The sequence below is a fragment of the Tachysurus fulvidraco genome, chromosome 24 (assembly GCF_022655615.1).
Source record: "Tachysurus fulvidraco isolate hzauxx_2018 chromosome 24, HZAU_PFXX_2.0, whole genome shotgun sequence".
NCBI classification, from domain to species: Eukaryota; Metazoa; Chordata; class Actinopteri; order Siluriformes; family Bagridae; genus Tachysurus; species Tachysurus fulvidraco.
This window is the reverse complement of record NC_062541.1, coordinates 2,785,266-2,800,265: the sequence shown is the minus strand read 5'-3', so window position 1 is coordinate 2,800,265 and position 15,000 is coordinate 2,785,266. Positions and strand designations below refer to the sequence as shown.

General features: G+C 41.6%; 1 protein-coding gene across 1 annotated transcript in view; it reads right to left on the bottom strand.

The window, feature by feature from the left end:
- Positions 1–7,622: 7,622 nt before the first annotated feature.
- The window catches only part of LOC113661962 (4-galactosyl-N-acetylglucosaminide 3-alpha-L-fucosyltransferase 9-like), a 19,371-nt gene continuing 11,993 nt past the window's right edge, over positions 7,623–15,000 (bottom strand). Inside the window, exon 2 of the mRNA XM_027176525.2 lies at positions 7,623–9,254. Coding sequence (XP_027032326.1) covers positions 8,014–9,141 — 1,128 coding nt within the window. The 5' untranslated portion in view covers positions 9,142–9,254 and the 3' untranslated portion in view covers positions 7,623–8,013. The remainder of the gene's footprint in view (positions 9,255–15,000) is intronic.

Here is a 15,000-nt window from a genome sequence, read left to right as displayed (position 1 = left end):
AACATCTGATCATTACAAGACAAACATCTCAGACCTACGAGACAAACATCTTATCATTACAAGACAAACATCTCAGATCTACGAGACAAACATCTTATCACTACAAGACAAACATCTCAGATCTACGACCCAAAACATTTCAGCCCTACGAGACGAACGTCTCATCACTACAAGACAATCTCAGATCTAGGAGACAAGCATCTCATCACTTTGAGGAAAAATATCAATATTGTAAACCCGAGATTAATTATCTTGTTTTTATGATATCCTTTGATCAGACTTCTGCAATGTTTTTCTTGTCATAGTAACAACAACAATCTTGTGATATTACCTCATAATAATGAGATAGGTATCTTGTAATAAGATGTTTTCTTATATGAATGAGATACAGAGCTCAAGTGCTTTTCTTTTAATAAAGCAGTGTTTAAGAGTAACAAGATACCTTCCTGGAATGGAATCAGAAGATATTTTTTCCAATAACATTTTAAAAAATACCATCAAAATATTATTTGTGGTAACGAGATATTTCCTAAGACCGAGATTATACCGTTTATCTTGTATAAGTAAGATATTTTCTTGTAATAACGAAATGTTTTCCTCCTAATGATGAGACTTTTCTCTGAAACACTTCTACAAAATAACTCCAAATTATCTCCTTGTAAACTGACGCCTTTCTCGTAATGAGAAGTTTCTCTCACCATGACGGGATCTTTTTCTCATAAGAAACAGATGTTATTTTTTAATAACAAGATGCTTTTCCTGTGATGAAAATGCTCGTTTAAGAGTAACATGATGCATAGCTTTTAATAATAAATAATAATATTTACTCCTAATGACTCAACATGTCTTGAAGATGTTTTAAGATGTCTTCTAAGAGAACTGAGACACTTGACGATTTCTCGTAATGATGGGATGCATTCTTGTAGAAGTGAAGTGCTTGTTCTGTGGTGTAATGAGATACATGTCTTGTAAGAACGAGATAGTTCATTCATTCATTTTCTACCGCATATCGGGCATCGAGGCAGGATACACCCTGGACGGAGTGCCAACCCATCACAGGGCACACACACACTCTCATTCACACACACACACACTACGGACAATTTTCCAGAGATGCCAATCAACCTACCATGCATGTCTTTGGGCACGGGGAGAACATGCAAACTCCACACACAGACAAGGCGGAGGCGGGAATCGAACCCCCAACCCTGGAGGTGTGAGGCGAAAGCAAGTGAACAGTCAGTTCTCAAAGCTGATGTCATGGAAGCAGGATTAATGGGCAAGCGCAAGGATCTGGGCAACTCTTAGTGACTAATCGTAACGTCTATACGCCTGGGAGTATCTGAGCTTCTCCTAAACAGCATGTTTTGTGGTGTGTTCCTAGTGTGCAGTGGTTAGAACCTACCAAAAGTTCTCCAGTGACAAACAACCTGGGAATCACTGACAGGGTCATGGATACACAAGGCTCACTGGTGATTATGGGGAGTGAAGGCTAGCCTGGGGATGTGGTAACCTAGTGTTTAAGGTGTTCGTCTACCAATCAGATGGTTGTGAGTTTGAATCCCAGGTTCACCACTGGGTCCTTGAACAAGGCAAGGCCATTAACCCTCGGTTGTGTAAAAAGAGACCAAAAAGATAATGGAGAAGGGTGTCTGATCAATGCCCTAAGTGTAAATGCGAGCCCGTCTGGGCCGATCCTACAGAGAATTGCTGAAAAGATTAATGCTGGTTCTGACAAAAAGGTTTTAAACACACAGAGTATCACAGCTTGCTGTGTGTGTAGCTGCAGAATGACCACGCTGACTCCTGTCCACAGCAGAAACTACTAAAATGAGCATCAGAACTGGACCATGGAGCAATGAAAGAAGGAGGCTGTGTGGACATCTGGTTTGTGTGCATCGCTTGCCCGGGGAAGAGCAGGCACCAGGATGCACTATGGGAAGATGGCGAGCCGGTGTAGGCAGTGTGATGCTCTGGGCAATGTTCTGCTTAGGAACCTTAAGTCCTGGCATGCATGTGGATGTTATTTTGACACACACCGCCTACTAAAACATTGTTGCAGACCAAGTTTCACGTTCATCAGAACTAATATTGACGTCCTCGTCTTTTCCGCGTTCTGTGCCGCACTGAAAAAAACTGTTCAGGAATGATTTGAGTACATGTTGACTTGGTCTCCAAGGCTTAAAGGATCTGCTCCTAACGTCTCAGTGCCAGATTCCACAGAACACATTCAGACCTTTTGAGAGTCCACACCTTAACGAGATTTTGGTGGAACAACGTGGACCAGGATACTAAAAAATGGCCGATTTCACAAGGAGGTTGAGAGAAGGATATGATTTACATCACGACTTATTAAAGATCCAGACATACAATCAAGCATTACTACATCCTCCTCTTTCTCTTCTCTCGTTCAGACGCAGCCATGTGTCCATTTTATTGCTAAATTCAGCAGCTTGGCCGTCATGTGCTGCTTTTTAAAACTCATCATTTGAGCCTAATTGGGGAAGAAGCTCGTGCACAGATTACACTCCACATGCTGTCCATGCGTGTGGACAGAAACATTTGCCATTTCTTTTTCTTTTTTTTTCTTCCTTTCCTCTTTTCTCCTTTCCAAGCACTCTGCTGCCAGCGTTATTTCTCAAGCTTGCATGCTGAAGTGTAATAAACGGACAGGATTTTTTTTTTTTTAAAACCTCCAGCGTTCAAAAGGCCTGCAAACGCAACGCGTGCGCTTGGAGGACGGGCCCACAGCGCCACCACGTGGTCACTTTAATTTATAAAGAGTTATTAAAGTTACCCAAAACTTTTTTTTTCTCCTTTCAGCGTGTGTGCGAGTGTGTGCGTGTGTGTGCGTGTGTGTGTGTGTGAGGCTGTGAGTATGAGTGCGTAAAAGTGTGTGTGAGGCTGTGTATGAGTGCGTAAAAGTGTGTGTGTGTGTGTGTGTGTGTGTGTGTGTGTGTGTGTGTGTGTGTGTGTGAGGCTGTATGTATGAGTGCGTAAAAGTGTGTTTGAGTGAATAATCAGTGGCATGATACATAATCAGTAATCATTTGGTGAAATGGCACATTAATTAGATATAGCAGGGGGTTTCAACACTTCTGCAGCCAGGAACCCCTTACAGGCTTAAAAACAACCACAGAAAAATGACGCGGACCTGTGATGATTGCAGCACATGTTTATTTTATGGGTATAATCCAGAAATATTAGGCGCAGCAGGCAAACATTTACCATCGTAATTATTTATTGGAGCCATAAACGTTTTTTTTTTTACTCCCAATCTTTCCATCTACAGAAACCAAATCAGCCAGTAAACATTTTTAATTATTAACAGCACTTTTTTCCCCACTCAGGTTAAAATTATTCAGTCTTTGTTTATATTATTATTATTATTATTGTTATTGTTGTTATTATTATTGTTGTTATTATTGTTATTAATAATAATAACAACAATAATAATAAATATATATTTTAAGTAAAGCTACTGAGCTTTGAATTTGGACCTTTTAAGATTAAGTGATATTTAGATAATAATAACAACAACAACAACAACAACAACAATAATAACAATAACGATAATAAATTATCGTTATTGTTATTATTATTAATATGAAGATTAAAAAGAAGAAACAAAATGTTAACGAAAAATAATATATTTAAAAAAAAAAACAGAATGTTGGCTCTATCAAGCCAACGTATTAACATGAAACACGGAAAAGATTCTAATTGGTCTGTATGAACTGCGCAGGTGCGTTTGAGCTTTAGAGGTGAGATTAGAGGGCGGGGTTTGATTTGGCCACGCCCCTGTGAACAATAAACAGTCAGAAGTCAAGTCAAGACGTTTTTATCGTCATTTTAACCATATATAGCTGTTGCAGTACACAGTGACACGAGACAACGTTTCTCCAGGATCATGGTGCTACATAACAAAGACAGGGCTAAGGAGTTAGTAAGTTAGTCCTAGATACATGAAGTGCATCTGTGCAACCTGGTGTACACGGTGTGAGACAAGACAGATAGACAGTGCAGGACAAGACAAAAAGACAGTGCAGACAAAAAAATACAAGACACAAAAGCAGCACCGACCAGTGTAAATACTGTAGGTTCAATCAGTATTGCGTGTGCAGAAATATTGTAATGAACACAGTGTTATAGCAGCAGTTATGGTAATGTAAAGTATTGTGCAAAACAACAATCGCTGATGGAAAAGAGTCTGATAAACTTTATTGAAATTATGATGAAATATTGACACAAAGCCAAACATCCTCATGTAACACTTATCTACGCATGTACTGTACATTAATTTAAAAAAAAAAGTGTATACAGACTATGTGTATACAGGCTATGTGTATACAGGCTATGTGTATACAGACTATGTGTATACAGGCTATACAGGCTATGTGTATACAGGCTATGTGTATACAGGCTTTGTGTATACAGGCTTTGTGTATACAGGCTTTGTGTATACAGGCTATACAGGCTATACAGGCTATGTGTATACAGGCTATGTGTATACAGACTATACAGACTATGTGTATACAGGCTATGTGTATACAGGCTTTGTGTATACAGGCTTTGTGTATACAGGCTTTGTGTATACAGGCTATGTGTATACAGGCTATGTGTATACAGGCTATACAGGCTATGTGTATACAGGCTATGTGTATACAGGCTTTGTGTATACAGGCTTTGTGTATACAGGCTTTGTGTATACAGACTATGTGTATACAGGCCATGTGTATACAGGCCATGTGTATACAGGCTTTGTGTATACAGACTATGTGTATACAGGCTATGTGTATACAGACTATGTGTATACAGGCCATGTGTATACAGACTATGTGTATACAGGCTTTGTGTATACAGGCTTTGTGTATACAGGATTCAAACAGGAAACATTGTTTACTCTTGATGCTCTGAGCGGCCATGTTGATTTGATGTCACTTCCTGAAACCGGTGGTTGAGTAAGAACGCAGCAAACATTTTTCTTATTTTAATAATAAGTTTAATCTTTAAATCTTTAATTTCCTAATATTATAAACAAGTAAAAGAGTATGGTATAAGTAGGTGGAGGAACACCTGGAACACAAGGTGGAGGTCTGCTCTGGAAAGAAGAGGAAAGAAAGTCAGTGGTAGTAAGACAGGATACATGTGTATGATCGAGAGGGAGGGAAGTAGAACAGTGAGGTTACAGGGGGCTGATGTCAAGAAGGGTCGACCACCAAGTGTGACAGGGAGTGTGGAAAAGAGGTTTAGAGGTGAGTGCAGGTTGGAGTGGGTGGAGAAAAGTGTCAGGAGTGTTGTGTGTGTGACTGAAGAGTGTTAGCATGAATCAAAGGAAAGGTGTAGAAGACAGTAGTGAGAGCAGCTCTGCTGTATGAGTTAGAGACTGTAGCAGTGAGGAAAAGACACGAGGCAGACATGGAGGTAGCAGAGATGAGGATGTTGAGGTTCTCTTAAGGAGTGACGAGGACGGACAGGATTAGGAACGACCGCATCAGAGGGACGGCTCAGGTTGGCTGTTTTGGGGACGAGGACAGAGAGAATAGATTGAGATGGTTTAGACATGTACAGAGGAGGGAGATGGTTATATTGGTAGAAGGATGTTGGAGACGAAGCTGCAGGTAAGAGATCAAGAGGAAGGACAAAGAGGACATAGATGGGTGTGATAAGAGTAGAGAGAGAGTAGAGGATGCAGACGATAGAGTTAGGTGGAAACTGACCATTCGCTGTGGTGACCCCTGACGGGAAAAGCCGAAAGCAGAAGAAGAGAGTAATATGGTATAAAATGCAACTCTTTCCTTCCTTTTTATTTACACTGATTTGATTAGTTTTTAGTTTTTATTTGTTCTTTCAATGAAGGATTTGTACAGGCATAGACACATAGATTTGCATCGTATTTCCATTGTTCGGTTAATAATAATAATAATAATAATAATAATAATACCTTGTACCTCACAGGAAATCTGATTTGAGGCGTTGCTCACATTTAATCAAATGCGGCATAAATTACAGACACACAAGAGCTTTATTTACTCGTCGTGACCTATAAATCCTGTTTCCTCCATTTAGCGCTGTCAGGTTTAAGTCAGATCATCAGCAGCCTGACAACAATGACATTTATTAAGAACATTGACACAAGTTCTTATTTAGAGCCTTAAACTTCTGAGCAAAGAGAGTAAAAAAATTAATAAAAATAGAGTCAAAATATCTGAGCACTAAAACCCATCATGCTCGATGTCACAGACACACTCAGAGAAAGTCACACTCACGATTCCACATAACTATTAACGGTTAAATCGTCACACACACACACACACACACACACACACACACACACACACACACACACCTTTATTTTCTTTTTTTAGCTTCATTGCAGTCTTCATGAGAAAGCTTTACAAGATATTATCATCATAAATAATAAGATATGAATCATCACCAACAGCAAACACAAAGCAATGTATTAAATCTCCTTAATCCAGTTTCGCCCTTTGCTTCATCTTCATGTGCTTAAAAACCCTAGAACTTATTACAGTTCCCACCATCGCTAATCATAATCACAGGGTATGTTCCACTCGACACACGCACACACACACACACACACGCGCGCGCGCTCACACACAAATACCCAAAACTCGCACACACATACACACGCATACTCACACACACACACACACACACGCATACTAACACACACACGCGCTTACACACACACACACATACCCACACGCGCACACACATACAAAGGCATACTCACACACACACACACACACACACACACACACACACACACACACACACAAACACACTGATCACACTCTGGAAAAGGTAAAGTCTTAACTAGCACTTCTACTGCTTCAGCTAAAATGAACATGAGCAATGTCAGCCTGAAGAAACTGAGAAAATAAAGAGGTTAAAAAAAAAAAAACAGCACACTGTAGCTCCAAAATGTCGGCAAACATCTAAAATAAATATCAACTGACAAACAAACAGATGAATACAGTAAATAAATAAAGAATGAATGAATGAATGTATAAATGAATAGATAGATAGATAGATAGATAGATAGATAGATAGATAGATAGATAGATAGATAGATAGATAGATACGGAGATGAAATAAAAATAATGAAATAACGCTCAATTATACTTAGATTTTTGTTGACAATGAATCAATTATTTAATACCGAAGAACTATATAATGATCTGATCATTTTAAAGACTTTTACATTTTATATTAAAAATAAATCAGCAGAATTTTATATTTTAGGAATGTGAATCACAGCTGCTGCAGATGTTTTGTGTGTGTGTGTGTGTGTGTGTGTGTGAATAAATATTAAAATGTTATTTGATTTAAGCTAATCTGATTAAAAAAAACCCTAAATGATGAACAGCACATTCACACACCGATCAACAAAATATTTAAACCGGAATAATAGATTTTAAGTTTTACTAATGATTTTTTTTTCCTGGTAGAAATAATAAAGGATCCTAAATACAAATTCCCTGCACGTCACTGCTGCGGCGGTGAAACAAAAGGCTGTTGCAGCGAGCGTCGCTCCTCATCCAGCACGCTAATGATCTGAATCAAATAATACTCAAAAGAAACACGACGCAGCGTCGCAATCTCAAAGCCATTGCTTTATTTGCATTTATTTATTTCTATTTTTTTTAAAGCACTTTATGATCGCAGAAGCTAGAAAACAATCCGCGTCAGAACTGAGCTCCTTTTCTTCAGCAAGAACAGTTTCTATGGATGAACATTTCTCACGAGCTGAGAGAGACCGAAGCGTGTTGCTTTGGAAACATTCGATGAAATAACCGAGTTAATTGAAGACGGCTTTCGGGATTCAGTGATGAAAGACCTTGGGGGGAAATAATTAATTCATAAAACATAACATACACAAGCAGGATTTATGTTTACATATATGAATTACCTGAGGAATCTGAGGGGGAGGGGAGAGAGAAAGAAAAAAAAAATAATAATAACATGAAGCCGAAAGCTGTGTTCAGGTTAGTAGAAGGACGGAGGCAGGTCGAGTTCTTGGCTCGTATCCCAGTACCACCGATACAGATTTGTAAGAACCTGGTACTGCCTGTTCTGTCGGATGTACTCACAGGACCGACAGGCGTTCTCCACCGGGAAGTAAGTAGTCTTCACTCGAAAACGTCTCCTCCACCTGAAGTACCTCACGTACAAGGCTTGGTTCCTGTGTAAAAGGAAGAGGTGCTTAGCCAGAGCCCTCATGGAAGGGAAGTCGTCCACGTGGATGAAGGCATCACCGGGGACGAAGCACTCGTAGTTCTTTCTGGACGGCCCAAAGACGACAGGGACGGCGCCCAGATCCAGGGCGTTGAACAGCTTCTCGGTGATGTAGTCCGTGTGTGCGGAGTTCTCGAAGGACAAGTAAAACTTGCAGCTGGAGATAATGTGTTTGTATTCCTGCTCAGATACATGCTTCCCGAAAAAGTCGCCAAAGACGTGAACCTTGACGTACTTGCTGAGCTGCTCGTAGTACTGAACCCTCCTGTGTTCCGGCTTGTAGTTGCTAACGATCCAGCACACTAGCTTGTCCTTTTCAGAAGGTAGAATGTCCACAAAGTCTTCAAATCTGTCGTCGACCGGAACCAGAGAGCCATAAGGCACGCTGATGTCGGCGTCTTTGCGGTAACTTAGCGAGACGTTAAACAGGTCGTCGAGGCCGGGGATCCGATCTGTGTTCGACGGCGACTCTGAATTCATCCAGATCCACTTCTGATGAGGAGGACGAAGGACTCGTGGGAGATTCGACGCATCCCAAGCGATGTCCCTGTGATGGATCAGGACGCCGTCGGCTTTCTCGACAAAATCCCGGTCGGCCGTTAAGATGCAGCCATGGATGTTGAAGAGGGAGCCGCAGAGGTCCAGCTCGAAGGTCTGTTTAAAGGGCCAGAGCCAGATGAGCACCAAGACGGGACGGAATCCAGGGTGCGTGATGGGTTCGGTGAGTTCTCGGGTCGGACATCGGAAAGAAGGGGTGTAGTAGAGCAGAGCGATGAGCAAGGTGGACAGCAGCAAGGTGGCGTACAACAGAGAACGCCACATCTTACAGCCAAACATAGTTGACATCGTCCCTGCAAACGTGAACAAACAAGCCGTCATTTGTGGCTCTGTGATCTTCTCGGACCTTTGGATTGAAGCACAGTTTATGTTGACGGAGGCGGCGACACCAGGTCAGGCAGGCGGAGACACCAGGTCAGGCAGGATCACGTGTCCTGTGAAGATGAGAAGACGTAAGCACTGATTCAGCATTTAGTCAGTAACCAGAGTTACTCTTCAACTTCTGGAACCATGCGAATCCTCACATCTAATTACTGATCAAATGATCGGTTCCGCGTCCCAGGGGATGATAATGATTAATTTTTTTAGCTGGGAAAATCTCGGTCTCGTCTCACACCACCATGTGAACCAGATTTCAGTAACTTTATTTACACTGTCGCTTAACGTTACCAAATGTATGAGCGCGTCAGCAGTAGAGGTCTTCACGGGTCCACTTAGATCCGAAAACCCGAGGTCCGACCCGAGACCCGACCGGGTTCGGGTCTAAAAGTTTCTCGTGTGCCTCGGACACGGGGAAGGTATAATAATAATAGTGGCGTCGGGTCTCGGGTAATTTAAAATGAATGTGTTTTTACCGAACGGACCCGAGAAGACCCGAACTACTGTATCTCGTGTGTGTGCATCGACTCAAGTCCTTTTCCAACCTCTCCTCTGTTTGCCAAGACCGCTTGCGACATGTGGCTGGCGACGTGCGGCTGGCGGTAAGCTCATTTACGTTGAAACAGACCTGTCAATCAATTTCGAATCCACGATGTAGCGGTTACTTTAGTGTAGAGTTACTGCATGCAACATTAGGGTCCAGTCGGGTTAAAAAAAAAAAATAATAAATGATGCACGTCGGGTTCGGGTAAAAAGTGATCCGGGTCACTTCGGGTCGGGTAACATTTCTATAGACCTGAGAAGACCTTTACTCAGCAGTACAGTGTGTTCTGAGGAGGCGAAAGTTTTCAAAAAGGTGCAACTGCAGGAACCAAGCAGGAAATTCAGTTTCCCTACTGACACACACCCATGCCATGTGATTAAATAGTAAAGCAGGTGTGATCACTATAATAATAACCGCATGGTTTTAAGCTCTCGACTCGTTCCGTATTCGATGGGAAATCGTACACAGGGTTCGTTTAGGTACAGCCATCAAACCAGGCTTGCTAAAACATCTCCTAAGAGACGCGAGAGGTTTAATCGACGTCTTTATTTTTTTTTCCCTCCCCTTCACCACCTAATGTAACACATACGTCCTGCTCTTGACAATTACTGCAGAAGACTTTTCGAATGCGACTCCGAGGTACTCGCAGGAGCAATAACGCAGCGCCCCCCGTACGGCCGTACTCGCACCGCCGGATGATCCTTTACATTTAAACACGCATCGCTCTCGACATTATTGCATCCGTATCACTTTCCACTCGTTCTGGTGATTCGGAGATTCGCTGCTTGTCAGTCAGCTGAAGCTCGGCTGGAGGACGTAATGATTTCTGAGTTGTGGGGAGGATTAAACGTGTCTTGGGGGAATCTGGGAAATGTTTTATTTTAAATTGCAGTGTCGCTTCATACGAGATGAAGGTCTAACAGAAATGACTACGGCATATGATTTAGATTTTAATTACTGCTTTTTATTTATTTATATATCATTTTTTTCCCAGTCGCCCGGCTCAGTGTTGTGTGGTGTGTGAATGTGATTATACTGTAGATTTACTCTGTATAAGTGGAGGTTGTGCGTTTGGGAGCCTGAATCCATACAAACACAACATGACTATTACAACTAAATCATCTCTTGTTTTTTTTTTTTTTAATGCGGATGAACATGAACGTTTATGTCAATCCCAATGGGGGGCACTTGGCTTAGTGGTTAGCACGTTTGCCTCACACCTCCAGGGTCGGGGGTTCGATTCCCGCCTCCACCTTGTGTGTGTGGAGTTTGCATGTTCTCCCCGTGCCTCGGGGGTTTCCTCCGGGTACTCCGGTTTCCTCCCCCGGTCCAAAGACATGCATGGTAGGTTGATTGGCATCTCTGGAAATCTGATCTCTCATCACACTGCAGGTAAAAGTGGCCCAAATGCGGGGGTGTAGTGTAATTTGTGTAATTTTTGGGATCAAGTGACCAGGTCAGACTTCTTCAGGAGTCGTGTGAACACTCAAATCTGGCCCAGATCTGATTTTTTTTTTTTCCAAATCAGATCTGGGCCACTTCCATATGTGGTCCTGAATCAGACCCAAATCGGATTTTTTTCCAATGTGGCCGCAGTGTGAACAGCCGAGGCGGATCTGATGCGACTTTTACGTCAATCGACATTCGTCACAATTACGCGCCGGGCGAAGACTTTTTTTGCTTAACACACACACACACGTTACCAGTCACGTTTGTGTCACGTTTTCACCGGCGCAAAAACTTTTTTTTGTTTTGTGCCGGCGAAAACGTGACACAAACGTGACCGGTAACGTGTGTGTGTGTGTTAAGAGTGTTATATAAAGTGGTTACGTGAACCAGCTCATAATGTTTGCATTGAATACGTCACATTACTTCCTCCGTAACCTCGCCAACTTTTTAGCGCGACGGCGTGCTGCGTGTGACGTCATCGTTATCGTTCGTTTGCGCATGCGGGTCAGTTCCAAACCGCAAACTGTTCACACCGGTATCTGATATAGGTCACATTTTAAATGGTAATGTGAACGGTCAAACAAAAAAAATCCCATCTGAGCAAAATATCTGAATTGAGCGTTAAGACTTGCGGTGTGAACGTGGCCTTTGTTTACAGCATTTTTTCACACCTGGCTGAAACTTTTGCACGATGCATCACATCACAAACTCAAAAAAAGTCAGACAAAATATCACAAGCAGATCAACACTTTTAACATTTATTTACTGAAATAACAAAAAAAAAAAAAAATGAATTCAGATTCATGTGACAGTAAATCGTGGGTTATTACCGTTCACCCGTTTAGCTATTTATTTATTTATTTATTTATTTATTTTTCCTTTTTCTGATTAAAAGAAAATCCTGTTTTTAATGATAAACGAATGTAATAAAGCAGATGTACAATCACAGTGACGGTATTCATTTGTTATTAGACTTACTTCTGCTTTTTAAATGAATTCCTACGTCAAAAAAAAATTTAAAAAATGCTATCGATAAGATGTTGGATGGCGTTAAGCAAAAAAAGGCATTTGACCGGTAGTCTTTTTCCCGTACAGGAACGAAAGATGTCGTTATTTTTAAACTGTCGTGACCGAGAGCATGCGGCATGTGAGAGAGTTTTTTTTTCTTGAGAAAGAGTAAAGAGTCAGATGGTAATCTTGTGAGAAGAAGAAGGAAGAAGAAAGAAGAAGATGAGGTTTAAAGGCCTTGCTCAATGTCCCTGACTTTCTGAGCAGTAACCCAGAGCATGAACCGATGTACCATCGGCGTCCTCACAGGACTGTACAGTGATACACAGACAACAAGCTGGAATGGACCAAAAACACTTATGCACTGTATAAGAAAGTTCAGCGTCACCTGTGCTTCCTTAGGATCCTCCGGTGTCTGCAGAACCATGCTGGAGATGTTGTAGCACTCTGTTGGAGCCTGCATCATCTGCTACGCTGTAGCGTACTGGGGTAGGTGGGTGAAGACTGCAGATGCTGACAGACTCAAAAAGCTTATTATGAAAGCGGTTTCTGTCATACGAGTGGAGCTGGTGTGTCTGGATGAAGTGTCAGAGGAGAATGCTGAGGAAACTTCTCAGACTCCTTGACAACACACGTTACACCCCCTGCATGACACACTGGAGTCCTACTGGAGAACATTCAGCTGTAGAAACAGACCGCTGAAGACGACCACAGAACGCCACAGGAGGGCTTTCCTACCAGTGGCCATCAAACTCTATAAACGTCTCCACAGAGCTTAATTATAACAAGTCTCTGGCAAATTAATTTCCTTCGGGAATATTAAAGTTCTCTTATCGTATCTGCAACCAAGAAGGTCCGAAGGTTTTCCTTCACACAGCAACGGTCCAGATGCGATTCTCAGATTTGCTCACCTCTACATTTTATACTGAAAGATGTTCAGGTTCCATTAAAGAAGTGACAGAGGATAAAATCCATACCTCCTAAATGTGTAATTGGCTTCATCTAACACACAAATGTTTTCAGAGTAAATATTCTCATCAGCTGCTGCTTCTGTCCCTTCCGCCTGCCTTCCGGTCGCCGTCACCGTGTAGCTCCGTGGTGCGGGTTCAGGCGGCGGTTTTCGACAGATAGTCGACTAACAACAGGAAAAGCAGCGGAGTAAGCCATCATCGTGTTTAATCGTGCCGCTCTGGGGACGGCTCGGCTCCTAATTGTGTTTCTCGGCTGATTATCCCACTGCAGAAAGTCACCAGAAATCACACGACTCAATCACATGTGTCAAAGTCATGATCAGGAGAAGATGGAAAAATAAGATGAAAGGACATCTTAAGTTCCTGTAATTAAGTGCTCTTTTCCCTGAGGGAGAGTTGCTTAGTGATGTAGATTGTGCAGCGAGAGTCGGATACAGAGAAAATGTCAGTCGATACGTCGGGTTTACTGCCGGATGCCGCTGGGGGTTTTCCCTCGCCCGAGGCCGGAGCCGACGATCGGGCCTCAGGGACGTGATGAATTGCAGATCATTAAGGAATCTGCGGGTCATTATAAAGCCGTAAAAGGCCCACAAATAATGTGGAAATTGAAATATGCCGCTTCGTAGCTGCCGTGGTGTCGTCTCGCAGCCACGCATTAAACGTGATCGCCGGCGGAATCGCGGCAGCTCTCGAGCGGCCACGTCAACACGTCCGTGGGTGACTCGGAGAGAAGCGTTACACCGACGTGGTGTGTTTCTATGTTTACTTCTCTTTTAATCCATTAATACAGATCATTAGGTAGATCATTTTCCATCACTGCTCGAAAACTTTTAAACCACAACATTATTTCTTGTAGCACTTTGGCTCTTCACAGTTGAAATATTTATCATCATTCTTCTTTTGTTTGTCTTCGTCTCCAGATCTGGTTTCGGTTTTGTCCTCATCCATTTGTCCCCGTCAGCCAATTTTATTTATTTGTCTTCTCACACATGAGCATTAATTTGGAATATGAAGCATTCTTGAGCGGTGGAAAGGTGCTACATAAATGTAACAGATTTATTACCATCACTAAGTTTTCTGTAGCTTTTTTATTATTCTTGTTATTAATCTTACTGATTTATTTCTTTATAGTTTTGTTATTTAATAAATCGTATTTTATAAAACAAATGAACAGTTAAACAAATTGTGTAAATTGATTTTTATTGATATTTTATATATAAATATATTTATAAAAAGTCTTATCTCTGTCTGTCTTTATAGCTTGAAACAATCATTTAAAATCTGCTAAAAGAGTTATTAAATCTTTGCCGTGGCGTTATATTCTCTGTAAATCGTTTTCATTTTGTTGTTTGATTTTGTTTTTTATTTACTCGTTTCTTTCTTTAGCAGGCATTAGTGACAAAATCATAGATGCTTCTTGTTATGCAAGTTGAAAGAGCAAGGTCAGTCTTAATAGTGCCCATTGTTGGTCATGTCAGTAATGTTAGCCACCGCCAGTTCTTACATTGCACTCATTTACTACATTTATCACACAGATGCTAATGAGCACTTCTGACTTGCCTGGAAGGTGTGTGTATGTGTGTGTACAGTATGTGTGTGTGTGTGTGTGTGTGTGTGTGTGTGGGTGTGTGTACAGTATGTGTGTGTGTACAGTATGTGTGTATGTGTATGTGTGTGTATGTGTGTGTACAGTATGTGTGTGTGTGTATGTACAGTGTGTGTGTGTACAGTATGTGTACAGTATGTGTGTGTACAGTATGTGTGTGTGTGTGTACAGTATGTGTGTGTACAGTATGTGTACAGTATGTGTGTACAGTATGTGTGTGGGTG